The following is a 26360-nucleotide window of genomic DNA, read 5'->3' as shown; positions in this document are numbered from 1 at the left end:
CTGACGTCAAGCACCACTACTGGCCGCAGGGGGGAGGGGCACGTACTTGGCGCAAGGAGGTCGTAGAGCGTTCCCGCCATTGGCGGCGGTTAGGGCGTTTACGCAACGGCCTGACGTAGGGGAGGACGCGTTAGTCGGGGGGAAGGTTCTAGAAAAGCGGCGGCAGCGGCTCTAGCGGCAGTAGCAGCAGCGCCGGGTCCAGAGTGGAGGTTCTCCTAGCGGTGTTGTTTCTCGAGCAGCGGCAGTTCTCACTACAGCGCCAGGACGAGTCCGGTTCGTGTTCGTCCGCGGAGAGCTCTCTCATCTCGCTCGGCTGCGGGAAATCGGGCTGAAGCGACTGAGTCCGCGATGGAGGTAACGGGTTTGAAATCAATGAGTTGTTGGAAAGGGCATGGCGAGGCCGTTGGCGCCTCATTGGAAGTCGGCTATCCGCCTCCGTGGGAGAGCGGCAGCGAAATTGGGCCACTTCAGAAGCGGCTGGTCTCAGGATATTTTTGAAGAGGGGTCGTTAGTGGAGGCCTGATTGTACAGCGCTTTCCCCACCCTCAGTCTCCCGGCGCCATTTCCCTTTGCTGGGGGTGGGGGATGGGGAGCTTCCACATGGCGGACGTAGCCCCACTTTAGTGAAAATGGGGCGCGGAGGCAGGAATTCTTACTGCCTTTTTACAGCACGCTGGTTTGGGGGCCCCGGCGTCTCCGCGCTTGAGCGTTTCGGCGGGCTTCGGGTCCTCGCGAGCGGGACTGCGGAGCTTCCCCTCCCCCCTCCCGGGAACCGGATTTGGCGGCCGCCATTTTCATTTCTCTCCTTTCTCGTAGTGTTTTCCTTTTAACTCTCTAAGTTCAACTAGTTTGACTCTTTTAACAAAGAATAGAAGTGGTTATTTTTTTTTCTGGGGCTATTTTCATGCCGTTTCGAGGTGGACTCCGAGTGTCTTGTGAGCTTGGGTTTTTAAAGTCTTGCGCACCTCATTAGAGGCTCGCTCCCTTCCCCTCGATGAAATGGCGCCATTGCGTTCAGGAGCCGCACCGAAGGGCGGGGGAGGGGGCGGCGTTCTCCAGGGCGGGTTCGCACGGCTTAGGAGGAGGTAAAACCATCTAGGGAGTCGGGCCCGGTTTGAGGCGAGCGGTAGTATGAAGACCACATTTTGTTTTCCAGCCCTTGTTAATTTGAGTAACGGTTTTATCTGGGTCTGCGGTGATTAAAAAGGCAGTTGAATCGTAGGAAACTTTAGAAATGAAGAATCAGATTTAGAGCCATCAGCTTTCTACCGACCATGTGGGAGGCCGTGGGGGAAGGAGGTCTGTGGGGGGCGGTATTCCGGGTCAGAATCCTTTATTTAATTGAAGGATTCTCTTTGAAACGTAGTGTTTGTATTTTAAATATTATTTTTACTGGGAAATTTAATTCTTTACTGGGCAAGACCACAGGTATTTATTAGTGATAAGCTAGAAATTATGATGAAAATGAAATAAAAATGACTTTATAGTTGTACTCTGATAAAACATGGCTCAGTCTTTCAATGCGTGTATTGCTATATACAAAACTTCTAGGCTGGGCCGCTATGTTTTTGAACTTTGTCACTTGCTTTTCTCGTTTATGTTTGCAATCATGGTTGATGATTACATTGATAAACATAAGGTCTCAAGCGAAGGGGGTCTACCTGGGTATTTTCCTTGACCCTAAGCACGCTTATAAAATAACTTTGTTTGTAATCGATAGTGGACAGCGGGTAAGTTTGGAAAATGAGGTAAGTAATGAGTTTTTGCCTTTGTTAGTGATTCGTAAAAGTTGTTGTAGATGTATTTTCTTAATCTATTTAATTTATTTGGGTTTTAAAAGGCCTATTAACTGACAACATTTGGAGTAAGTAAAATTTGCTTCAGAGTCCAAATATCAGTATGCTAAGTAACCTCTATAATTTTTTTTTAAGTGTCTCAGGAGCTAGTTTGATAATTTGTTTTCAAAATTTTCAGAATCCTGAAAAGTTAACTATATAGGGAAAAAACTGAATTGCTTATTGCTGTATTTTCTGAGCTGTTGGGAGAATGTCATGCATGGAGAGAGGAACTTCATAGAACTATGGGTTGAGAGTTGTAATGCTGTTTGATAACAGTTGGTCATGGACATTGTGACTAACTGTCGTTTCTGAATATTCTTAGTTTTTTAACCTAGTCAACTGAAAACAATGACCCAGCCTTCCTTAACTGATAGCCCAAAATACAGAGCTGTTAATGCAACTTATTTGCTTGCTGGTTTCTAAGGATTGAGTTTTCAGCCCAGGCTCTTTTTCTTTTCACATGTGAAAGTTGTTTATGCTGTGTAATTTGCCAGAAGACCACTAAGTTCAACATGGTGAAGTGTAAATTGTAGTACTTTGTAGCTACGGGGTAGTCACAGTGGTCATTTAAATATTTTTATGGTTTTGAAAAGTGAGATGATTACAGTGTCTTACTATGTTTCTGCTTTTACGCTCAGTAACGGTTCAGATTGTTTCTGTGTTGTCTACATGTCAAAAACTAGCTATGTTAAAACTTTTTTAAGTTTTAGACACCGTTAATTATGAAAGTTATTCTGCCTTGGTCAGAAGAGAGGTAAATTTTAAGGATATTTTGGTACATATATTGAATGCTTAAAATTTCCGGTAATGGAGAGTTGATATGTGGGGAGAGAACAATACTGGGTTTTTGAAAATTGCGTTACATTAGAATCACCACCAGAGGGAGCAATGAAGGGAAACTCACTTTTCAAATAACTGAATCCTGAAATAAATGGCAATTCTTGGTTATAAAAAGGCAACAGTTTTTATAATTTGAAAATTTATATTTAAACGGAATATTTAAAAGTTCTCTGTTCTGGGTTATAGGATTGAATGCAGATTTTGATAAGAATCTTAACTTTTCAGTTACCAGGGAGTAGATTTGCTGCTTTTTCTTCAGAAAGTTTTTTTTAAACTAAGTTATGCTAGATTTGTTTAAAATAATTTAATGTGAAGTAAATATAGATCAAGCGTTAATGATTTTGAAATTTGTGTAGTTCAGCTGAGGCAATTTTTTTGGTGTAACACAACTAATGCAGTTTAACATATGGTTTAAATTTGATGTAAGTTTTTTTTTTCCCCCCCCAGAAAACTTTAGAAACTGTTCCTTTGGAGAGGAAAAAGGTACTCTGCCAGCAGGTCACCTCATATTTAAGAATTTAATTTCCTGCATACAAAGAGAAAATGTAAATAAAAATTGAAATGATGTTTTCCTTTGCAGAGAGAAAAGGAACAATTCCGTAAACTCTTTATTGGTGGCTTGAGCTTTGAAACTACAGAAGAAAGTTTGAGGAACTACTATGAGCAATGGGGAAAACTTACAGATTGTGTGGTACGTTAACTGTGGAAGTGCTTAGGGATAGTAGTCCTTCAAGTGTTGGGTTTCTTTGTTTAAAATGAGTGAATCGTGGAGAAAATCACTTTTAAATTCATGTTCATTATTTTAAAATACTGTAAGTGATGAGATTAAATGGTAACATCACTCCTTTGGATTTAAAGGTAATGAGGGATCCTGCAAGCAAAAGATCAAGAGGATTTGGTTTTGTAACTTTTTCATCCATGGCTGAGGTTGATGCTGCCATGGCTGCAAGACCTCATTCAATTGATGGGAGAGTGGTTGAGCCAAAACGTGCTGTTGCAAGAGAGGTGAGCAAATACATAACTTGTTCAAACGGTTTTGAGGAAAATTGCATTTTGCTCTTGCTCAAGATTAGAAAGTGACTTTTAAAAGAACAAAGTTATCTGTATTTAGCCCAAAGTGTTTTTGTTTCTTTAATAGAGCTTCGTTGGGTTTCTGTGCTTTTAATTTCCTAGACTAAGTTGTTTCAAAGACTAGGTTCTTATTCATAAGGTGCTTTAGTATTTGGTCATAGGATAGAAGCCATGTATGTTACTCAGATAGTGTGCATTCGTTCATGTTTGTGGTTTCTTCAGTCAGGATGATTTTTTCTGTTTCAGGAATCTGGAAAGCCAGGGGCTCATGTAACTGTGAAGAAGCTGTTTGTAGGTGGAATTAAAGAAGATACTGAGGAACATCATCTTAGAGATTACTTTGAGGAATATGGAAAAATTGATACCATTGAGATAATTACCGATAGGCAGTCTGGAAAGAAAAGAGGCTTTGGGTTTGTTACTTTTGATGACCATGATCCTGTGGATAAGATTGTGTGTAAGTGTCTATAAGTGCTAGGGGTGTGGCTCTTTCACATTACAAGTTTTGGGTATGTTAACACCTAAAACTTTGTTAAAAAGTAAAGTTTAACTTGTAACTTAGCTAATATTATAGGATGCTGACTTAATGGACTCTGAACTTTTCATTCCAGTGCAGAAATACCATACTATCAATGGTCATAATGCAGAAGTAAGGAAGGCTTTATCTAGACAAGAAATGCAGGAAGTCCAAAGTTCTAGAAGTGGAAGAGGAGGTAACTTCAATTCCATTTTTTTCTTAAGGTTTATTTGTGTAAGTGTTTGTTACTAACCAGGGTACTTATCGTAGGCAACTTTGGTTTTGGAGATTCTCGTGGAGGTGGTGGAAATTTTGGACCAGGACCAGGAAGTAACTTCAGAGGAGGATCTGGTAAGTCCGCCTTCTAAGTTTAGAAGGGTGAATGTGCTTGAAAACTATGAGTGAGTTTTAATTAGAATCTGGGAAATCCAACCTAATTTTTAAAAAGTTATTCTTAAGATCTAATGTAGGTTCTGTCCTGATGGGATATTCTGATTTGGCTAGGCAAGAGGTAACATTTTAAAAGTCCTATAGTTATAGTTAAGGATAAATAATTGCGTAGATCCTTTATGGTTTTCAGTTTCTGGAAAAGTTAAGATAGTGCAGCCATTTTAAATTTATGAGGTATTCCTGAATAGTCGGTGGAAATACTGTAGAGGCTTGTACGTGTAGGTTTGAAGAGGTTTGTGTCTTTGTTTTTTGCTTTGGGCTTTGTATGTAGGTTAATCTGAATAATGTAGTGTGGTGCCAACAGAAAAACTGCCACTGTCCATTGTCATTCCTTTTTATAAATGAATATCTTAAGTGGAGGCTTGCCAAGTCAAGCCCCAAATCAGGCAGTTATCCTGATGATGAAATTGAATCACATACCTTAGCGTATTTTTAACACTAAAATACAGCATAAAATACACAGTAACAGGAGTGTACAGCACAAGGGGAAAGGGTTCCTAATAACTCTTATTTATAGATACTAATAGATAACGTGGAGGAAGGGAGGGTAAGGAATTGAGTGGCATGAACCACAGGAAAATAATCTTTTTTTTTTTTTCTGCCCTTAACAGATGGATATGGAAGTGGTCGTGGATTTGGGGATGGCTATAATGGGTATGGAGGAGGACCTGGAGGTCAGTTTCTTCTACGTGTCTTAAGATTGAATCACACTGTGTGTTGTCCGTTTTTGAGTGTATACATGAAATTTTTCTTAATGTTTTACCTTTTGTAAAGGGATTAGGTGATGATGGTTCAGTTATTTGTATTTTTATTCTGATTTGCATTTTACCTGTTGTAAATTATAAAAGGAAAAATATAGTTGTAGGGGTTTGTGTACTTTTGCGAAATCAGTTGGGTAGATTTTAAATGAGAATTTAAAAATGCCATTTAAAGATGTCCTGTTGTTTTTCAAGCAAGAGAATTGGAGATAGATGTGATATTTTGTATACTGTTTTCCTGAAAAAGTATGGACAAGTGGTTATGAGCAAGATTAACATGTAAGGGGAATGTATATAAGAGCCCTGTGTTGTGTCTTAGCTCTTACCAAGATGAGTCTAGGAGGATAATGTTCCAAAAGTCCCCAAAGGAACTTTTCCAAAACATACACAAGTGTGCTCCTGTATCCAGCTAAGGTGGTGAGCCACTGTTAAATATGAAGTGATATGTTTTGTTGAAATACAGGAAAGAGTGATACTTGCTGACAAATGTCCTAATAGAAAGGAACAAGACATTTAAAACTGATCTAAATAATAGGCCTTATTTCTGGTTTTGCCCTCATTAGGCATGACTTAGGAGTCACATGAGTCTATTTCCAATATTGCTTTGAAATCCAAATATTGATTTGGTTTGAGAAAGATGAGTTTTTGTACTTACTGCAAGCAATCTGAGACTACCAATTTAAGTTTAATTACATGCAAGTTTGCTAATTTCTGGTCCTCCCCCCATTTCTACTCGGGAGAAGGGTGGTGGGCATTTTATTTAAGAGACATGGTAATTCACAAGGAAACATGAGTTGGGAACTTAATCTTTCGGACCAGCAGGAAGATGTGGCTCTTCTACTTTGTTCCATTAGTCTACACATCTTGGTCTGCCCCACCCCACCTACAACCTTGCACAAAATATAAATAGGATTTCAAGATATCTTCCAGAGAATCCATGATGTGTCTTTAGTTTTAGGGGAGACCTGTGGCATTACAGGTATTTCTAAAGGTTTTATCCAGTTGTTGGTGGGTAGGCATTCCCCACCCCCAACCGTTTACCAAGGATGGATATCAGAATCTGCCCTTGAGGATTTTAGAGATTTTGTAGAACGAATATCTTACTTAAAAAATACGTGTTTTGGAAAGCTGGAAGTGGGTGTTCAAATGGCATTGAAAATATTAAGTAATTACTTAAAGGCTTATTTTATAATAGGTGGCAATTTTGGAGGTAGCCCTGGTTATGGAGGAGGAAGAGGAGGATATGGTGGTGGAGGACCTGGATATGGCAACCAGGGTGGGGGCTACGGAGGTGGTTATGACAACTATGGAGGAGGTAATAAATTCACCTGCATCTTTATGTGGGAATTTGGATTGGAATTAATGATTTTCAACACGTGAGATTTTTCATTTCATTGTTGTTGATGGTTGTCTTTTAAAAAAAAATGTAGAATTGTAGGTAGGTGTTTTGCATTTGTTCTGATTTGTTTTTGTGGGAATTTTGTCTTAAGTACTTAGCATGTATTACTGGTTTAATACTTGGTTGTGTTATGGGGTTTATTGTACAGAAATTTCCAAATTTTTTACAGGAAATTATGGAAGTGGAAATTATAATGATTTTGGAAATTATAACCAGCAACCTTCTAACTACGGTCCAATGAAGAGTGGAAACTTTGGTGGTAGCAGAAACATGGGGGGACCATATGGTGGAGGTAATTTATTAGATTTTTCAAATTTGTGATGAAAATATCAGTCTTCTACGACTTTGAAGAAAGATAACTTTCAAGTTTATGCTTGGGTAACACTTCCCATCAAATACACAGTGTTACTGAGAGTAAAATTCTGGGAAAATAAAAATACCACTGGGGGGGATTGTTGTGGTGGAGGTGGGATGTTCAGTGATATGAAATATTTTGGGGTTAGTGAGATGGATTAGATGTTTTCAGTGGAGTTTTTCCCTTTGGCTGATTAAGAAAAAGCTAAATAAAATTGCTGAGCATATTGCAAGTGGTATAAATTTTGTATGACTCTTAGAAAGCTAATTTAGTAAATCTGAACTTTTCGTTCAAATCATTGTTGTTAGTGGGACAGAAACAGATTCCTTATGTTTCTTACGCTGAGTATACTTTCTTAAAACTTCTAAATGATCATGGAAGAGAGCCCTCTAAAGGAGTAACAATAGTAAAATGTTTTCAACTTTAGAGGAAAAAGTTGAAAAATCTGTGAATCTGGATAATTTAATCTTCTGAGTTAACGAGGCTAACTAGAAACAAGTAATGGTCTCTGATCTGCATGTTTTAAGGAGTGTATGGCTGTAAAATAAAATCAGTTGTAGAACTTGGGAAATCAAAATAAGTTTGCTTTCTCTTGTTCCAATAATTCTAGGAAACTATGGTCCAGGAGGCAGTGGAGGAAGTGGGGGTTATGGAGGGAGAAGCAGATATTGAGCTTCTTCCTATTTACCATGGGTAAGTAGCTTTTAAGTTTCACGTTATTAATGTCTTGGGAGACCTAGCTGCCAGGAGTTAAAAGCTTTTTAGGATCATGTTATCTTTCCTTAAAATCTGGTTAGATGGATAATTTCATAACCTATTTTTTTTTTACTCTTTACTTCTGTTGAAACAGGCTTCACTGTATAAATAGGAGAGGATGAGAGCCCAGAGGTAACAGAACAGCTTCAGGTTATCGAAATAACAATGTTAAGGAAACTCTTATCTCAGTCATGCATAAATATGCAGTGATATGGCAGAAGACACCAGAGCAGATGCAGAGAGCCATTTTGTGAATGGATTGGATTATTTAATAACATTACCTTACTGTGGAGGAAGGATTGTAAAAAAAAAAAAAAAAAATGCCTTTGAGACAGTTTCTTAGCTTTTTAATTGTTGTTTCTTTCTAGTGGTCTTTGTAAGAGTGTAGAAGCATTCCTTCTTTGATAATGTTAAATTTGTAAGTTTCAGGTGACATGTGAAACCTTTTTTAAGATTTTTCTCAAAGTTTTGAAAAGCTATTAGCCAGGATCATGGTGTAATAAGACATAACGTTTTTCCTTTAAAAAAAATTTAAGTGCGTGTGTAGAGTTAAGAAGCTGTTGTACATTTATGATTTAATAAAATAATTCTAAAGGAAATTGTGTAATTATAGACTTTTTATTTTAAATAAGTTAAGGAGTGGGTAGTATAATTAAGGTCCATTGCAAAGCTGTTGTTATATTTGTGTAAGATAAATGCTGGTCAGATATAAGTGTGTTGTCTGCAATTCATCAGGATTAAATTATGTAGATAACTTAAGGGATATCTCTGCAAGGAGAAACACCTTTTTAGATCTTTTAGATGCTGCTTCTTCAATGCAAGGAAAGGAAATAACCCCAGCGAGGTACTCTTCAGGGATACAGGTCTAGTACAAGAGAACTCTTGACGGCTACTAAGTTCAGCCAGTCTTAAGAAACTGTGCTGTTTCTACAAAGCTTTAACTACAGTAGTTTATAAGGATGCCAACGAAAGCTGAGGGTGTAGAGCAAAATAGTTCTAAGCTTCAGTTAAACTTCTTTAGGTAAGATCTCATTTACTTTTCCTTTCTTAATTTTCCTCCCCAAAAGATAAACTAATACTCTTCAATGGTCTTTCAGTATAGTGGTTCTCATGTAGTTTAACATAGCTATAAATTGAGTTTAACAATTTATAAACTCAAGAGAATAATTTTATAAACCCTGTTTTCCAATCTGTCATTTACTTAAATTATTTTGGTTGTTTTTTACCCCCTTTTTTTCCTTCTTTCCCATCCCCCTCCCCCTCTATGAAGATTCAGGTGCTTAACATATCATTTTTTTCCCTGCTGGAATTTTAGCATTGATATGAACCATGGACAAGTATATTCTGCTGCCACAAAGACTGTAAAGTGCTTCATTTCAACAGCTGAGGCAAGCCAAGTGATCATTAATAAAGCTTTTCTTGGTTCCTTCAGTGGTGTTGGTAGTGAAATGGTAGGTAAAAGTTAGGCTGCAAGTTGAATAAATCATGAAATTTCCCATCGTTACACCCTTGTGTATTCACATTTCTTGGATCAAGCATTTTGAGTGAACTAGGGATTTTTTTTTATTAAAAATAAAGACGTTTTGTTCTTCTGTTATTTTGATACGGTTCTAGCTTTACATGCTTATCAGGATCAGGCTAAGGAGACGGTAGGGCAAGATGGTTAAATCTACTTTCAGATAATTTATATTTATGAATAAAAGTGTCTACATTATAAATCTTGTATGTATCCAATTCTAAATACTTAGGTTTAAATGTGGTAATTCTTTTCCCAATCCCCTAACCTATAGGAGAGACGTAGGTTGGCTGCTGAAGTTTCATTTCTTAGATGTCATCAGAGATTGATTGCCTGGCTTTATTGCCTTTTCAGGAATGTGATAATCAGGGCATATTCTACTGTATGCACCTGTGAGTCTTCTTTGATCCTAAGACCACCACTGAAATTATTTAGGTTCTTTGGACAAACATGATAAACTTCTTCAGATACTTTTTTTTTCCTTTGGCAGGAAGGTGTCTTGCTGCAGGTAACTAATGAAGAAGTTGTCAACCACAGAATCTTCAAGAAATAAGAAATTCTGTACCATCTGAAAGTAGTTCTTGTTGGTGCCTTCATTTTAAAAAGCACTCTTTAAGATTAAAGGGAAATGTTTTCTGATAAAATAACAGACTTCATTTAGTACAGGTTCTTAATATAAAACAATTACAAATTGAGTATTGTTTGTAACGGAGTAACATCAAATCAGCTAGAGAGAGAAATGTATCGTGTTTTGAATTAGGTTTTGTGAGTAGACAGATTAAAATTCTATTTTAAATATAAAGTTTATTAAAATAAATACTTTTGTATTCAAATACTTGGTGTAATGTTTACACATAAAAATGTGAATCTTGTTCTATGAACATTAAGTTGTCTAAAGGATTGCCATCTGCTAGATTTCTAAAGCAGTTTCACAAAGCAATGCATATTGCCATTTTCCTTTCAATACGGATAGACAAACGAGAAAAGCACTGTGGACGTTATTGGCTGTCCCTAATAAAATGCCATTCTTTATACACTGTATATTCAGCGTTTGAATAATGCTACAGATTTCTGGCTTTGCCTTGTATGTTTAACATTGCTGGTGGTGTTTTTAAAGTCATTACAGATTCTAACCAGCTGAAGTGGTCCAACCAAGTTTAAGTGGCTATGCAAAGGCACTGAGACAAAATCTGTCATTAGTTTCTCAAATGTGAATTAGCTCTGTTTCGTTATACCGTTAGTATCAGGTGGTTGTCTTAAAGGGTTAAACATGGTGGATAAAATTTAATAGCAAGCAGTGAGTTTCTTACTTGGATGTTCACCTGAAATGAAAAACCAGAAAAATAGTAGGGGACAAAGAGTAAAGTTGACTTCTATTTATTTTGGTTTTGATACGAGGTATCTCACAGGTAAGTCAAACTAATGATGGCTAACGGAAGATGAGCTTTGCGTCCATTGTCAGCTATAAATTTGTTTACATTTGGCCGTGGATTTACTAGGAAAAAATAATTCTTAATGTCTTAAAAATGTCTAGCTCTACAAAGAAGTTAACTTTTGAAGAAGATAAATCAAGTTGGTATAATCCAACCCTAAAATACCCAGCGTTTAACACCAGCACAAATAGGGGAAGACATCTGTATTACGTATTAACAGGGCGAAAATGACCTAGCTTATTGAAACATGCAATAGGTAATGTTGAGTATTTTGTGTGTGTGTATGTTGTGTGTTGAGCTGCTAATTTTCTTTTAGAAACTGAGATTTAAGGACCTTTTATTTCTAAAAGGAAATATTTTAGAGTACTGTTATATTTTCACCTCACTGTGTTTGTAGGTCAGCAATTTGGAAGCAGCTTAGCTGTGCGATTTCTAGCTGAAGCTCAGGGTTGTATGTAAGTCAGGGAAAACATGACTGGGGCTGGAATATTTGAATCCAAAATGGCCTACTGACAGGACTGAAGGTTGGTACTGGCTATTTCCTTTACCCATAGTGAAGCAACAAAAGAATCCTCAATACAACCAGTGTTTTTGTAAGTTATCTTGTGATCACAATGTGGGAGGGGAGGGTTTTACTCACATGACCAAAAAGCAAGCGTTATTGGGAGCCTTCTTGGGAGATGGCTCCCATACCTGGAGTGTTTTCCTCTTTGGTAAAAGCTTTTGAAACTGGATCTTCTGTGTGGTTTTCAATATTCCGATTAAGTGCATGAGTACGTTAAAAGTTGGTCTGAAGTGATTCTTAATATTTAAAAGTACTGAGAGGCAATTAAGGGAGGCTTTAAAAGAATCGTGTCTTGGTTCCTTAGTAATGACAATTACTAGTTCAAACGTGTGTGCATATGTGGTGCCTTTGCAGAAGGTAGAAAACATCACTAATCTCAGTATACCCAAAGTGCGTGTGTTCATTGTGGCTTAGTTACATTTTAAATCAGTCTAAAGTTTGGAACAAATATTCTCAGGTGGTATACCCAATGATTTTAATGCTGCTCTGCTATTACTGCAACTAAAGTATTTAAGTGAAAAATATTTAAATTATTAAGCACTAATATGTACTCCATAGGATCACTTTGTTGTTCTGGCAGCTGGGCTGACTTCTGACTGCTCCTGTATTCTAAAGGTCAGTGCTGAACTGGAGCCAGCCTTGAAATGGAACCCATATATCCACATCTTATTGAGCACACGTTGCTTGAAGATTACATGCAATAGTTGTAATTTCCCTGTGAGGATTTCATCATGGCCTGTTGTTAGCTACCAAAAGGAAATAAGGTTTTAATAGGAAAAGGACAAATGAGATGCTGAGCGCCTGTCGGAACCAGATTTCACTATTAATTTTCAACTGATGTAATTCTATGACAAAGGGATGATTTCAGGAATAACAGTATTTTCTATAAGTAAGGAAGGTAAGACTACTTTTATGTTGGGAGCAGTTAAAAATGAAATGTAAGTTTGGGCCAGTCCACTGAAATCAGGAGGGAAAATGATGCCTAGCAAAAAACATGCTTCAGAGGCCGAAGGCCAATTATACAGACTACCAGATGTATGGGTGTAAACATTGCTGATCTTACCTAGTTCTGTGGGTCCTCTTGCAGCTTGAGTCTGTATTTAAACCCCCAAACAAATACTTGGAGACACTTGGGAACTTAAGTTTATCATCCCCCTAACCTTGATTGATGGAACTGTTTCTCAATTCAAGTAAGTCTTGACTGTTTATCCATGTCTTGTTCAGCTGAAGACTGATTACACTATTTAAGGAATGGGTCAGGTAGCTAACAGCTCTGTTCAACAGTCACAGTAAAATTAAAATGCATATGGCTTCCATTAGAACTTGACATTTTGATCTGTTTTCAAAAGCTTGAGAATCAAATTTTCTCAACACTCCACCTATTCCTTTCAGCTCGATAAAGACTACTGAGCAGAATAGTCAATCTTGGTGTATCTTAATCTGTAAGTAGGGAGCTTAGGCTAAAATAGTGGTGTGAAATTTTCACTGCTGAAGTATCAGTGATGGAGGAGAGGAAGCAGCTTCAGCTCTGTACTGAAGAGCAGTGTGGTATTTGTACAAAGTGACTGTCCAGAAACTAGCCCATGGCAAATGAGATGAAACTGGCTGGTGAAAGCTGCATTCACTGATATTTGGTCACAATGCACCAAATACCTTATGGATCTCAGAATTTCAGTTGCTGTGAATGTTTTGAATCCCAGCGCTCTCTGCTGTGTGCCTGTTTTTTGCCCATTTGATGTTCCTGATATTTTCAGGGATTGGGGAGAATGCTGAGCCTGACAAGAGCAAGCACTGAAATTGAGCAAATCGGGATACCTGCAGTTTCAAAACAATTGGTCTTGGCATTTTACATTGTATGTAGGCTTGAAAGAATGTGCCTTGAAGCTCTGTATTTAAGAAGCTAAGACATTTGAGGTGGGCTCCCTTGCAAAAAGCCAGCCTGTCACCATTGAAAAAGTGGTTATTGCACAAAACTGGTCAGAAGAGCGAAACTTGCATCTAGAAGCATTTTGCTACTATGTGGGGCTTGAAACAAATTCCTAGCTCCAATTTAAAGTATAAAGGTTTACTATAAAATCCACACCCTACATTTCTGTAACCCAAAAATAACTTTGACTTGTGACATTTATAGGCAATTACTCTAACTGCAGAAAACATCTGACAACCTTGATTCTTCTAATTTTGAAATTAGACTAACAGTATTCATGTTAATGTTCTAAAACCTTGACAGGGCAGTTGTCTACAGAAAATTCTTGAGGTTTCATTTCAAGTGCCATTATTTCTATTGTCCTTTTTATCAAATGGCTGTGTTTTTGCCTCTTTGAATATTTTTCATTTTGCTTCAGTATTTTCATTTCTTTGCTTGCAAAGTCTGTGCTTATTATCCCTTAGTGGTGGTCTGCGTTCTTGTATGGCCTCCTGTACATGCTTGCTTAAATCTTTCCATATTTAAGCAAGTTGGGTTTTTTTGGTGTGAGCTGTCAGTGTTCCAGATGTGGAGCTATCCCTACAGGCTGGCTTTACTGCCAGGGAATTAGTCCTATTTATGAGAGGGAGGGAGGCTCTTTGTCCTCAGGTGTTAAAGCCTAATGCAGTAATATTTTAAAGCTCCAGTTTGTTTTGTTTGGGCATCCTGGTGTAGAGCTTGGTCTATTTCATGTCATGTTTTATGTGTTAGGTCTGGGGGGGGGGGAATTTTGCTTGTCGGTTCAGTGTTCACTATATTCGGTTTGACTTGAGTGATCAATTTATGTAATTTTTAAAATTTAACGTGGGTAGTTTGGAAGAGAAGTTTGCTTAGGATTTCTGTATAAAAGGGGAAAGTTAGTTTATAAAATCAAATACAAAATTTATTTCCACAGAAAAAGCTACATAAGTTTTCATCAGAATTAAGCTAAAACAGTTCTTGAAAACTAAATGAAAATGTTAAGGTTACTTGTATTTTAAATCATAAAAACATGTTTTGAAATGATTAAATCCAGTGTTTGCTCTCTTTGAAGGGACCATCTTACTAAGAAATGGCTAGTGAAGGACAGCAAGTTTTCACGTCACCCTATTTCTACATACTATTAGGAGTTCATGAAACATTGTGGCTTAAGCCCCCAAGTCTGATACTGAAGTCCTAAACTGGTTCACATAAGCTTCAAAATGTAGCCTTAACTGAGTGAAGTAGCAGTAGATAACGAGCTAAACTTTGAAGCAGATTCAGTGGCTTTTGATCACTTTCTGAACATTACGGCTTTATGCATATGGATGGAATCCATCTTCAATTTCTTCTCTCACTTTTTCGTTTTCCTTTTTGGTTTTCCTTTTTTTGGCCTGGGGTCACCAATTCCTTGGGTACAATCAGAACACTTCCATCAAGGCTGCACTGAAGAGCATACTGGTTTGGATTGACTGGCCTACCTTCATCATCTCTTAACCTACTGAAAACATCATGATAGAGATCATGCAGTTTCTGTTTCATTAAGTTTATAGCTTTGTGACACTGGGATTGCTCTCTCTTAAGGGTTTCCTTCTTTGCTTGCAAGTTACATACATCATCTTCCAGATTCAAAATTACATCCAATTTGCGCCTTCGGCAGTTCTGAGCAGCAACTTTATTTTTCCCTCTTCGTCTAATATCACGGATGAGCGACACTTGAAAATCTGTGAGATAGTACCTGCTTAGCATGCTGTTGAAAGAATCTACAGGCATGTGGACAATTTCATCCACAGAAAAAGGGATGTGCAGAGCTTTAGCACGCCGTTCATCACGGCTTAAGTTTCTGTCTGTGTCATTGAGGTACCCACGCCTTATTTTCTGTGACTTCCCAGGCCATGAAAAAGTTTCGTAAGTGGATTCTAGTGCACTTGGCTTTAAGTGGTAAGTGTGGTTATGTAATATGGGTTGAAATGCAAGGTCCCCATGAAAATGAGAGTCACTCCTGTGATCCACATGACAAAGTTTAGTGGGGTCTGGGTAGCAGCCTCCTACAGCCCCTTCTAAGTCACGGTGGGAAAGAGATCCAAGGTCACTACTAGAAGGTGAAGCACCTTCACATACAGAGTGCAAGGAGTTAGACTTGGTGACAGAGGTGCTATTGTGGCTTGAGTTTAAGAAAAGCCCAGAATCAGAATCTGGTTCTTCAAAAAGCTGAGAAACTTCCATTGGATCAAAACCACCTTCTGTAGCCAAAGACATTAAATTTATCTCATCAAATATGTTTATATCAAGGTCATACAGAAGGTCTTGGTTTGTTAGATTCCTCATCTGATTGTCAAATGGAAGAAATCCTGTCAAATTAGTTCCAGAAAGGGTGTGTTCAGGATTGGTAAGAGGAGAATTTAACTGCAGAAATAGTTCCTGTGGCTGTGAAGTCCTTGCTACTGGATCCCTTCTAAATGTTGTGTCAGGACACAACAACATGGCCTCATGGAGATTTACATCGTGACTTATAGCCTGGCTAAAATTTGCATTATAATGTGTAGGAGAATTCATGCCATCGTTGATACTTACTGGGAGAGGACTGTCTCCCAGTGAGATGCCCTGAAAAAGGAAAGGAAAACACTATTAACAAAATTTTTAATAGTTCTAGTGCCTAATACAATACTTCTTATTCCTCTTGTGTTAATTCCTCTATGTAAGTAAGGGATATGCTGTTGGCTACGAATAACTCCCTTAGTTAAATAATGCAGGCAATAGAATACATGATGTGAGCCCAGGTGAGAACATGCTATGTCAGGGAAAGATTTGTTCTTTGAACATCGTGGGAAATTAGAAAAGTTATGTTAGTATGAAAGGTCTTGTTATTCAAAAATTGTAATATCTTTCTTACCCTAGCTGTTGGCAATCTAAGTCCACCTTGTGGACTGTCACGGATAATCACAGCAATAGTGAAAACAGTCTCACTGTGGGGGGAGATGTGTCTTAAAGCAAATTGGACCAGCATAAAGTGTAATGCTGCCTGGCAGTAAGGTGTGCCTTACTTAGTCAAGTTATGTACTGCCGTTTTGATTCAATATGGATTTTCTGAATTTGATTATATCTTTGTGATTATTTGGAAGGGGGAACTATACATATTTGGCTAATTCTCCAAAGAAGTGTTCCTATAAAAAGTAAATCCTTAAGTCTGTGCTTAAATAATGCACTAGAAACCGTTATCTAAGTATTCGTTTAAACTGCTGTGTATCCCAGGTAATAAGGTTGTGTTTATTCACAGAGAGGTCACTGCAGATATTTTTCCTGCAAGGATAAAAGCCAAGATTCCAGTTACCTCCAGTGGATTTTCAGGCTGTGATGAAAGCAACTGAAATAAGTCTTCCAGAGAGAAAGATGTGTCTGTTCCATTTCGATGTCTCTAGAAAAAGAAGGTGCATCATTCATTTAAATTAAAAGACTGAAGTGGTTGACTGGGGCTTTTAGGCTTAATCTGGAAAGGGTAAACCAGGTGTTGCATCCATGCTGGATTTTTATCTCTAGTTTGAAATTTTCACGTTCTATTCCTTTTTTAGTACTCAGTATTTTAACATCCTGCTTTAAACAACCTTTAACTCGACAACTCCTCCATTCATGCCCTAACCGTTCTTCTTCTTTTTTAGCTTATATTCTTAGTTCCACCTTATTTTGTTCCTCTCCAGCCAACTTTCCAAATTGATTACAAGATGTTGCAATTACATATTTAGAGTTACCAAAGTTCTATCAGCTTATTATTGCTTTGTCTCCTCCCTTGAGGGTTTAGTTTGTTGAAATAATTACTTTGATAGTTCTCTAGATCGGCTCCATGAACTCTTTAGTCTTTGTAACCTGGAATTATTTTGCCTTCATGCTTAAGTGATAGTTTATCAAGCTTAATGTTTTTCCTCAGCCCTGTTTTACGGCATTTATTACTACTAACATGTTTGCTATCAGTCTGTCATTTTATAACAGCTAATCTTTTTTTCCCTTGGGTAGTTTTAAAGGTTTTTTTCTTAGTCTTTGTTGCCCTGCCATTTCACTGTGATATGTCTGGGATTTAATTTATTTACTCTGCTTGGGACTCTTGTGTATTCCTTTAATCTGAGCCATAAGATCATTTTAATTTTTGGATATATTCTGCCATAAACTTTTTGAATACTGCTTCTCCTTCATACTTCCCAGCCTCTCCTGGGACTCCTATTAGAAATAATTTAGATTTTTCTTATTCTATCACTGTCTTTTCTTCTTATATGTAAAGGTGAGCTCGTCTTTGGTTGAGAACAGTTTCTATAGGAATGACACATACCAAGGGTTTATGAACTAGGTTTTATACTTTTCTCTGCCAGGACCAGTTTTTGTATCATTTTCTAGACCTTTTCTTGACTCAGGATTCCTGATGGTGATGGTAGTCTGAATCCACACCACTTAGTGTTCTGATTTCTAAAGGTTGGATGGACAGCTTCCTTGCTCTGTCTCCTCACTGGTGGCTAGAATTGTTCTATTCCTCATTTCCTGAACCAGAAGAGCCTTTAAACATTGAGCTTTAAAGCAGGGAACTCTTCAACTCCAGCCTCTGTCGTGGCATCTGGATACAGTTCTTCTTGGGGACTCCTCAGCCTTGGTGCCTGTCTTAAATTCTGGATTTTGAGTTCCCTCTTTGCTGCTTGTATCTGTAGAGTTCTGTGTCTTGCTTTTGAGTTCAGTTCTACATTTGAAGATATTATCCATTCTGTCTTATCCAGGATTTCTGTATCTGATGTGTCAAAGGGATGTCTTTACATGTTAGCAAGTTCACATTCCTGACTAATGTGCTGTGTATAACTCCCACCCCCAACTTTTTACTTTAGGGTTTTCTTTTTTGAAGATTCAGATCAGCTGGACTGATTTTGTATATGTGGGTATAAATACTTGGTTTCTTTTTCTAAAAAATACCTTGGGTTCTATGAAGCCATGTTTTCAAGGCTTTCTGTCTATTTCTGTGGATGCTATAGGACTTATTTAAGGTAAACTGGTGAATAAGATTTCTTGTTTTTCTTTAACTGGCAAACGACACATTCTTAGTGGGTAGCAGACTTCTTCACCAGTTGGATTATTTTAAATGATTCCTAGTTCAGAAATTTCAGAAACTTGATTCATCAGTCCTGGCCAACCACTGACCAAAATCTGATGGTCACAAGTGTGTGAGAATGAATAACATCAGCACAAATCTGCATTCCTGCAAAAAACAATCCTTAACTGTGGGTAAATAACACTTTGCAGAAAAGAAACCCTTAATATGTAGAACATAGAAATATTATGTTATTATGTATGAAGATCATTCTGCTTAAAATGAATTACGGACTGATCCTTCAGGCTAGTCAAAGATGTGTTTCATTAGATACCTGTTTCCTCTTCTTCAGTGCCCCTGGAGATAGAGGTCTGAGGAGCTAGCCCCCTGGGTGATTCCACAGGAGACAGAGGCAAGAGATGGGCGGGTGCAAGGTGTGACACCTCATCGAGCTGCATTTCTCCCCAGGTTCCTTTGCTCTGAGGGTGGTGTTGGCTTCAGGTAGCTGCTAGTCCATGGGGGCGCCTCCCTCTTCGTGTTTCCCTTAAACCTGCCTTCACCTCTTAAAAATTCACTTCTATTCAGAACCTCATGGGCTGATGCCTTCTACTTGAGGGCTTTAACTATGGACATCTGTTTGCAGTCATCCTCCTTCTTAAATCTTCACATAAAGTACAAACAGTTCTATTTTTCGTCAAGAATTCACTGCATTTTGAAAAAGTCACTAGGAGTATTCAAAAAATATGGTGGACACATTTAATTTTATACCTTTTAAAAGATGAAACAATGTATAAATTCAACTTGTCTTTAGTGAGAAGAAAGTATCTTCAGACCAGTATATATACACCTATATATACTGTGTATTTAGTCTTCATTAACAGCTAGCCAAGTCCAGGCTTGCAGTGGGGCTAGAAAGAACTTACTGTTAAAAGAGTAAATTATGTCAGTGATTCACTTTGGTCACAGACAACTCCCTACTAAGTAACATATCTCAGTAAAAGAGCAGATGCGTTGTTAGATGCTGCTACAAGAAATGTATAATTGTCATGTCATGCTCTAAATGATTAATGTGTTTCTAGAAGGTTTTGTTCAAATTGATGTGTGTCTCAAGTCAAATTTTAAATTCTCCGAGGAAAGCTCCCTACTTCATCTATTGCTTCATTATTATTTAACGAGTGCCTGTTATCTAGCAGTGATGGTAACTACCTTAGTTACTATAGGTAATTCAAAAAAGTAGAAAACACAGTTGCTACTTTTCTGGGAAGTCTAGTGAAGGGGTGTAATTGCAAAGACATACCCAGGAGAAAAATGAACCAAGAGCATAAATCTATACACAATGAAGTGGTAAAAACATCTTTTGCCTCAAAAAAGATGACTTGGGAGGCACTCAGGAAAGTGAGCTGAAATGTCTCCTTCAAAACAAATATGGTTCTTTCAGTGTTCACTGGCACTGATGTGTGTGTGTGTGTAAGCAGGTGGTAAAGCCACAGCAAGGTACGTGAATTACAAGGAAAACACAAGGCCTGGGTAGAACAACAGTGGGTAAGAGCAGAGGCAAGTGGAAACACCTGCATTTCACAGTGAAATGCCAGGCTGCGATGGGATCCTCAACTGTAGGTCATAAAAGTGTTGAACAGCCTGAGAGGTAAAGTGAAAATGGGAGGGTTCTTTGGGGTGAGCTCCCCACCGTGAGACTAGCAAAAAGGGACTTGGAAACCACATAGAAACATGGTGTGTTTAGGGAACACAGCAGATGTGCATCCAGAGCTTGCCTGAAAAATAAGGGCAAGAGGCCAAGCAAGGGCTGCAGTTAGAGAAGTGATTGGACTGACGAAGGAGGTGAGGTGCAGGTTTCCAGGACCAGCACGTGGTTGAGAGGCCACCTGGAGGTGGAGGTGCATGTGTCCTTGTGAAGAGGGGCAGGTGAAGGACTCCCAGCTGGGCGGTGGGGTCTCCAAAGAACCTGTGAAATGAAAGAGCCCATCCAACAGAGAAGCAGTTTTAAATAACAACATCCTACGGTCTAGGGAAAACAGTTGTAGGCTGGCACCAGTCAAGGAACACCTGTCCTGAGCTCTTACCACCCATCACACACCCTCAGCTCCAGAGAAGACGGCTGTCTGTACAAGCAAGGGAGGAAGAACTGGGGAAACCAAGAAGCTGGCCACACACACCCCTTTCCACTCAGCCAGGCTTTGAGGCTGCAGCAGGGATAGGAGGAGAAAAACTAAATTTCAGTTCAGTTTTTGAGAATTACACTGGCTATACTTATCAACTGCTGCACTGGGATGACCAGAGAGAAATTTTTGTCTGATTATCTAGAAGTCACAGGGTCTGTCCCAGATTTCACCCAGCGTATAGGGAAGAACTAGTTCCCTAGAACAGGCTAGAATAGGCTGGAGGGGGTGGGGGCATGGGGGGTGGGCAAAGGGAGCAGAGCTGTTTTCTGACTTCGCTCTGTTAATCATGTAATGTTCGGTTTGATGTTACATAGGTAAGGCTACAATGATGGTGGGCTGTCTGAGAAAGGACAAGGCATGGTACTCTCTCTACCCTCCCAGCTGTTCAAGGCACAGCTCCAAATGTCACCTGGGGCAATTCAGGGCTGAGAGACCCATCAGGGTAAGACCTGCAAGGGTGGCACCTTCCAGGGGAAGTGTCAAGTGGTTAAAGGTCTGTGGAACCTCCAGACCCGTCCGGAGCATTTGTTTGCCAGGCTTGTGGGCTAGGACCTCAGCAGGGCTGAGCAAAATTATGGTCCAGATTATGTTCCAAGTGAAAGAAGGGAGGAAGCACAGGCTACAGGAAGAATCCATCCCTTCAGCCTAGCTTTTGGAGTTCATCTTTCTACATACCCTTTTCACTGCTGATGAGTGTGGTTATACACAGAGGAGCCAAGGAGGTTATCCTACTCGGCCTAGTCAAAGATGCAAAGTGGGCTCCTGGATTGCCCCTTCAGCGTGGCGTACCAGGAGACCGAGTGAGGACTTGAGCCCAAGTCCCAGCTGGATTGAGGGTGATATGCCTGCAGGGTCCTCTGGCTTGCCCTGCCAGACCTAGCCAACTTGGCTGCTTCTGCAAGTGGCTGGTTGATTGAGGATTCCTGGGTTCAGGATGCCAGCCATCTCTGTATCCCTTGCAAACACAACAAAACCTGCTAGCAAGTTCCTGGATGGGTGTCTGTGAGTTTAACCAGATACAATGTTCCGTGGGCTGATTCCTTTGTAAACCAAACAACCACATCCACAATTTAAAAAAAACATGTATTTTCATATATCAGATTTACTTAACGGTAAGGCACACATATACAAAATTCATTCTCAGCACAAACCATCAAAAGCCATAAAATCTACAAATGGTACGGCCGGGATATTCTGACTTGCTTACCTCGTTTCTAGGTTCAGTGGTCTTTTCTGCCTCCCAGGCAGGTTTATCTGCTACTTTATTTTCATCTTCATTCTTCTGCTGTAGTGATTTCTCCCTCTGGGTTGATGCTCTTTGCTCATTTTCCTCATGCTGGGAACTGTGATCCACAGCTCCTAGTACCTCATTCTCCTATAAAAAGGACCCCAAGATGTGCTAAGTACAAATCCACATTTCATCAAATAAGTCAAATCTTTAAAACTGTTTTGTACTTACTGCTCAGTGATCAGGAAAACCCACAAGTCAAAAGCTAAGACTGGCATTTCATTATCAAACATTTAATTCTGAAACAAAGGTCAGTTTTGTGTCCTGTCCTTTTTAAGAACTCACTGTGAGACGGGCTGTTCTGATCTGGATAATTTAAATTATATGCATTTATAAAGCCCCTGGACTTCAGGGTGGGTTAGAAGAGCTGACTTCACTTTATACATTTCTGTACTGTTTGAATATTTTACAACAAACATGTATTTCTTTTACAATCAGGAAAAAGGTAAATATACTTTTATTTTGAAAAAATAAAGTTAACAATAAAGCTTAAACTAACATCTGATATTTTCAACTATGCTTATTTACGCAGATGAGTCCTTCCACCTTTAACTGAGGAGACAATTAAAAGGCAAGAGAATTTTTCTGAACATTCAAATAGTTATTTAGCATATACTGTATATTCTGATACTTTCAATTGTGATATTAAAAGTTCTCTGTATAATGTTTCCCCTGTAACATAACATCAAGGCCTCTTAAATCCTTTCAAAGGATCTATTTTTAATTTCTTCCAGCAACAAAACACACTGGACTAACTGAAGGACAGCACCACTGCCCCCCACTCTAAACCACAGAAATGTTCATCTTTAAAAAAAAAAAAAAAAAGTGAAGGTCAAAGAAATGGAAATCCACAGATGCCAGAAACAAGGAGAGAAATCAAAGCAAGAGCAGAAAAGGAAGCTGATGTGCTGGTGGCCCACTTGGTTTTACTTGCTTCTCTGTTCACTGTACCAAACTATACAACAAACGCAGCTTCCCTCTTCACACTGTGGATGCCAGTCTTCTTCCTACCTCAAATGATCTCTCCGTTCAAGTACTTGATCACAAGGAGCTCGTGTGCTCAAGCACATTGCTTCTGCTACCCTATCCTCTTTTCTGGGCCAACAATTGTTTCTTGTCTATCGGCTAATTCCCATCAGCCCACTAACAAAATAACACCTCCCATCTTGAAAAATCCCTCCCTTGGTCCCACATTACTCTTTAGATCCCATCCCATTTTTCTGCTCCTCTGGAGAGCAAAATCCTCTCGAGAGTCATCCGGACTCAGTGCATTCTCTCTTGAACCTATTTCAATGAGGGTTTGTCTCCACCCTTCCACTGAAGCAGCACATCAGGGTCCCCCAAGGCTACAGTTCTCCATCTTCAACCTATTTGACCCATCAGCAACATTTCACCGAGTTTACTCCCTTTTTCTGGAAACAGGTTTTTCACCTGGCATCCAAGTACCTTCTCTCTCTACTCTCCTGCCTCACCGACTACTTCTCCTTTGTTGATTCTTCATCTTCACCATATAAACATGGCAATGCCCCAACGCTCAGCCTCAGGCACAGCAAGCAGTCTCTCAACTTCCTCCCCCATTTCCCCGTTCCTGCTGCTTGTAAGGCGCTCCCTCTGCTCACCTACCCCCATCTCCACCCCTCCCAGCGCCCCCGCCCCCCTTCCTTCAGGTCCCTATTCAAATATCACCATCTCACTTTTCTTTCCTAAGTACTCTCTATAAAAAAGCACCCCCCTCCCATTAATATCAGTCTCTTTTATCTTGCTTTATTTTTTTTCCCCATAGCATTTAGCACCAGCTGATATATATAGTAGACCCTTAATAATAGTTGTTGAATAGATGAACTCCCAAACACAACACCCGAAGACTTTGGTAGGGATCCGATTTCTGATGGTTGAGATACCATCGTCTTGCTCTTTCCTGCAATTAAAACACTGATTCCTATCTAAATTCAGGGAAGAAAGGAAAAGGTAGACTGGCCATCACTCTTTTAACCTCAATCTTTTGCCAAGGGAAGGTTTCTTTTGTTAAACCTTAAGAGAATCTAATTCAAAATTCTAGATTCCTGAGGCAGCTAACTTTGTTTACAAATAAATTTGCTGTTGGTGGGCACTGGAGCTTCTTATCTCTAAATCACATGATCTATTTTAGAACCATGAAGCAGGGTCCCCTTAATCTGTAATATTTGAGTTAACACAACACATGTGGAGACATACATGAACGTGCAAACATAAGAATGTTATCTATAACAATACATAAACAATAACAGAGGGAACAGGTGGCTAATACACAACTAGATCTAGCCCATAAGGAAACCGATCAAACTTTTAGAGTGTATGAGAGTTTGGTAACAAAAGTATGTAAGATGGTCCTGCCTAAAACCTCGGGAAGAGGAGAACGGAAGGTAGAGAAATTCTGTACGACTACAAATCACATGGCAAGAAGCAGAAAATAGGGTAAAGGACTTGCCTGGTGGCACAGTGGTAAAGAATACGCCTGCCAACGCAGGGGATACGGGTTCGAGCCCTGGTCCAGGAAGATCCCACATGCCGCAGAACAACTAAGACTGTGCGCCACAACTACTGAGCCCGTGTGCCACAACTACTGAAGCCCGCACACCCTAGAGCCTGCACACCACAACTAGTGAGCCCATGCACCACAACTGCTGAAGCCAACATGCCTAGAGCCCATGCTCCACAACAAGAGAAGCCACCGCAAAATGAGAAGCCCATGCACCGCAATGAACAGTAGCAGCCCCCGCTCACCACAACTAGAGAGAAAAGCAGGCGTGCAGCAACGAACACCCAATGCAGCCAAAAAATAAATAAATTTAAAAAAAATCATAAATGAACGCTAAAACTAGGGAATCAAAGTTTGATGAAAATAAGATAAACAGTCTTAAAGCGTCACTCCACAGATTACTTTTTAAACACAAAGAGAAAAATAATAACACTTTAGGAGAAACCTGGCAAACACCATCTAAACCAAGTGGTCAAATCTATCATCACAACATGGCGATAAACCAAGATGCCTCCTGATACGATATGAAGGATACAATACCACGTCTGTGGTATTCATAATCTCAATGTAATGAGGAAACATCAAATATATATATATTTGATATATCAAAATTGGGGGCCACTTTACAAAATAACTGATTGATACTCTTCCACAACTTAAAGGTCAAGAACTGAAATACCTTTTCCAAATTAAAGATGACTTATGAGATTTGAGAACTAAGCGCAATGTGTGATCCTGGGTTAGATGCAGACCCAGGAGAAAAAGTAGTTACACAGGATGTTACTGGGACAATAGATAAAATCTGAATATGGACAACAGATTATAGTCTTAAACTTATGTTAAATTTTTCTGATTTTGATTAATTGGTTATAGGAAAAAAAATCATTTTGTAGGAAATACTATACACAATAGTTTCAATTCATCCTTAAATGTTTCAGAATGAAAGAATTATATGTTTATATAGATGTAATTATAAATAGGTAACTCAAACGGGGCAAAATGTAAACAATCTAAGTAAGGGATATATACTATTCTTGCAACTTTAAAGTTTAAAATTATATCTGATTAAAGCTATCCCCAAAATCCCTACATAGCAAAATCACTTTGGCTAGGGCAACAGCAAAAGGTAGACTCAGGAAAACTATTCTTCCATTATAATTTGTTAATCTGTATTTTTCCCCCAAAGTATATATAGTCATATCAACTGCTTTAGTAATTATTTTCACCTCTTCCTTCCCAACATTTAAATTTATTTCATTTTCTTGTCTAGTTGCTTTTTGATCATGCTTCCAGAATACTCTTCAATAACAACGGTGATACCTGACGTAAAAGAAAACACTCTGTTGCCCCTCTATTCTCAATAGTATACTACTTCACTACTTCACTTCTGACACCGGATGTGGGTTTTCCATACATCTAGCAATTCTGTGACACCAGCTGGGTGTCCTATAATTTAACTCAGTTCTGACACCATCTCATTGGAGACAGTATCAGATGCCACAGCTTAAGGGCTTGGTCTCAAAGACGCCGCCTCCCCCTTCAGAGGCCAATTCCAAGTCCAGGTTGTCACCTGTGCCTCCCACCAAGTGCCTATAAATAGAAGGTCCCCACAATCCCTCCTCCTCCAGTTTAATTTGCTAGAGTGGCCCACAGATCTCAGGAAAACAGTTTACTTACTAGATTACCATCTTATTACAAAAGGACAAAACTCAGAAACAAACAGATGCCTAAGAGCAAGGATTGTGGGAAGGGGCACAGAGCCTCCATGCCTTGCACCACTCTTCCAGCACCTCCACGTGTTCCCCAACCTGAAAGATCTCCAAACCCCGCCCTTCTGGTTTTTTATGGAGGCTTCATTACACAGGCATGGTTGATCAAATCACTGGCTATTAG

The 26360-nt window shown here is 39.1% G+C and overlaps 2 protein-coding genes across 8 annotated transcripts in view; one reads left to right on the top strand and one right to left on the bottom strand.

Annotated features, from left to right (window-relative positions):
• The first annotated feature begins 98 nt into the window (after positions 1-98).
• Positions 99-10541, top strand: HNRNPA2B1 (heterogeneous nuclear ribonucleoprotein A2/B1). 7 transcript variants are annotated; one of them, XR_011074687.1, is made up of 14 exons: positions 135-354; positions 3126-3161; positions 3259-3369; positions 3537-3683; positions 3996-4206; positions 4361-4462; positions 4537-4617; positions 5328-5390; positions 6670-6789; positions 7043-7165; positions 7839-7921; positions 8079-9005; positions 9300-9372; positions 9991-10541. XR_011074687.1 is itself a non-coding variant. In XM_068549175.1 (12 exons), the coding sequence occupies exons 1-11, from the start codon at positions 349-351 to the stop codon at positions 7898-7900; spliced, it is 1062 nt and encodes a 353-aa protein (XP_068405276.1). In that variant the 5' UTR covers positions 135-348; the 3' UTR covers positions 7901-7921; positions 9991-10541. The 7 variants fall into 7 exon arrangements, 1 of the variants encoding a protein (XP_068405276.1); XR_011074686.1 differs by having other exon boundaries at positions 9300-9435; XR_011074690.1 differs by lacking the exon at positions 3126-3161 and having other exon boundaries at positions 99-354; positions 9300-9435.
• Positions 10542-14763: 4222 nt separating this feature from the next.
• The window catches only part of NFE2L3 (NFE2 like bZIP transcription factor 3), a 35801-nt gene continuing 24204 nt past the window's right edge, over positions 14764-26360 (bottom strand). The window contains exons 2-4 of the mRNA XM_068550014.1: positions 21869-22036; positions 16754-16837; positions 14764-16026 (exon numbers count right to left, since the gene is read on the bottom strand). Coding sequence (XP_068406115.1) covers positions 14764-16026; positions 16754-16837; positions 21869-22036 — 1515 coding nt within the window. The remainder of the gene's footprint in view (positions 16027-16753; positions 16838-21868; positions 22037-26360) is intronic.

Source organism: Eschrichtius robustus, chromosome 8 (genome assembly GCF_028021215.1).
Source record: "Eschrichtius robustus isolate mEscRob2 chromosome 8, mEscRob2.pri, whole genome shotgun sequence".
Taxonomy (NCBI): domain Eukaryota; kingdom Metazoa; phylum Chordata; class Mammalia; order Artiodactyla; family Eschrichtiidae; genus Eschrichtius; species Eschrichtius robustus.
The sequence above is the reverse complement of the archived record's forward strand: the minus strand, read 5'-3'. Positions and strand labels throughout refer to the sequence as shown.

What these genes read in the sequence shown, in the direction of transcription:
- HNRNPA2B1 (XM_068549175.1), top strand. An exon ending in TCCTGTGGATAAGATTGTGT is followed by an intron (nt 4,207 to 4,360) that starts GTAAGTGTCTAT and finishes TTTTCATTCCAG; the next exon opens with TGCAGAAATACCATACTATC. An exon ending in GTATGGAGGAGGACCTGGAG is followed by an intron (nt 5,391 to 6,669) that starts GTCAGTTTCTTC and finishes ATTTTATAATAG; the next exon opens with GTGGCAATTTTGGAGGTAGC.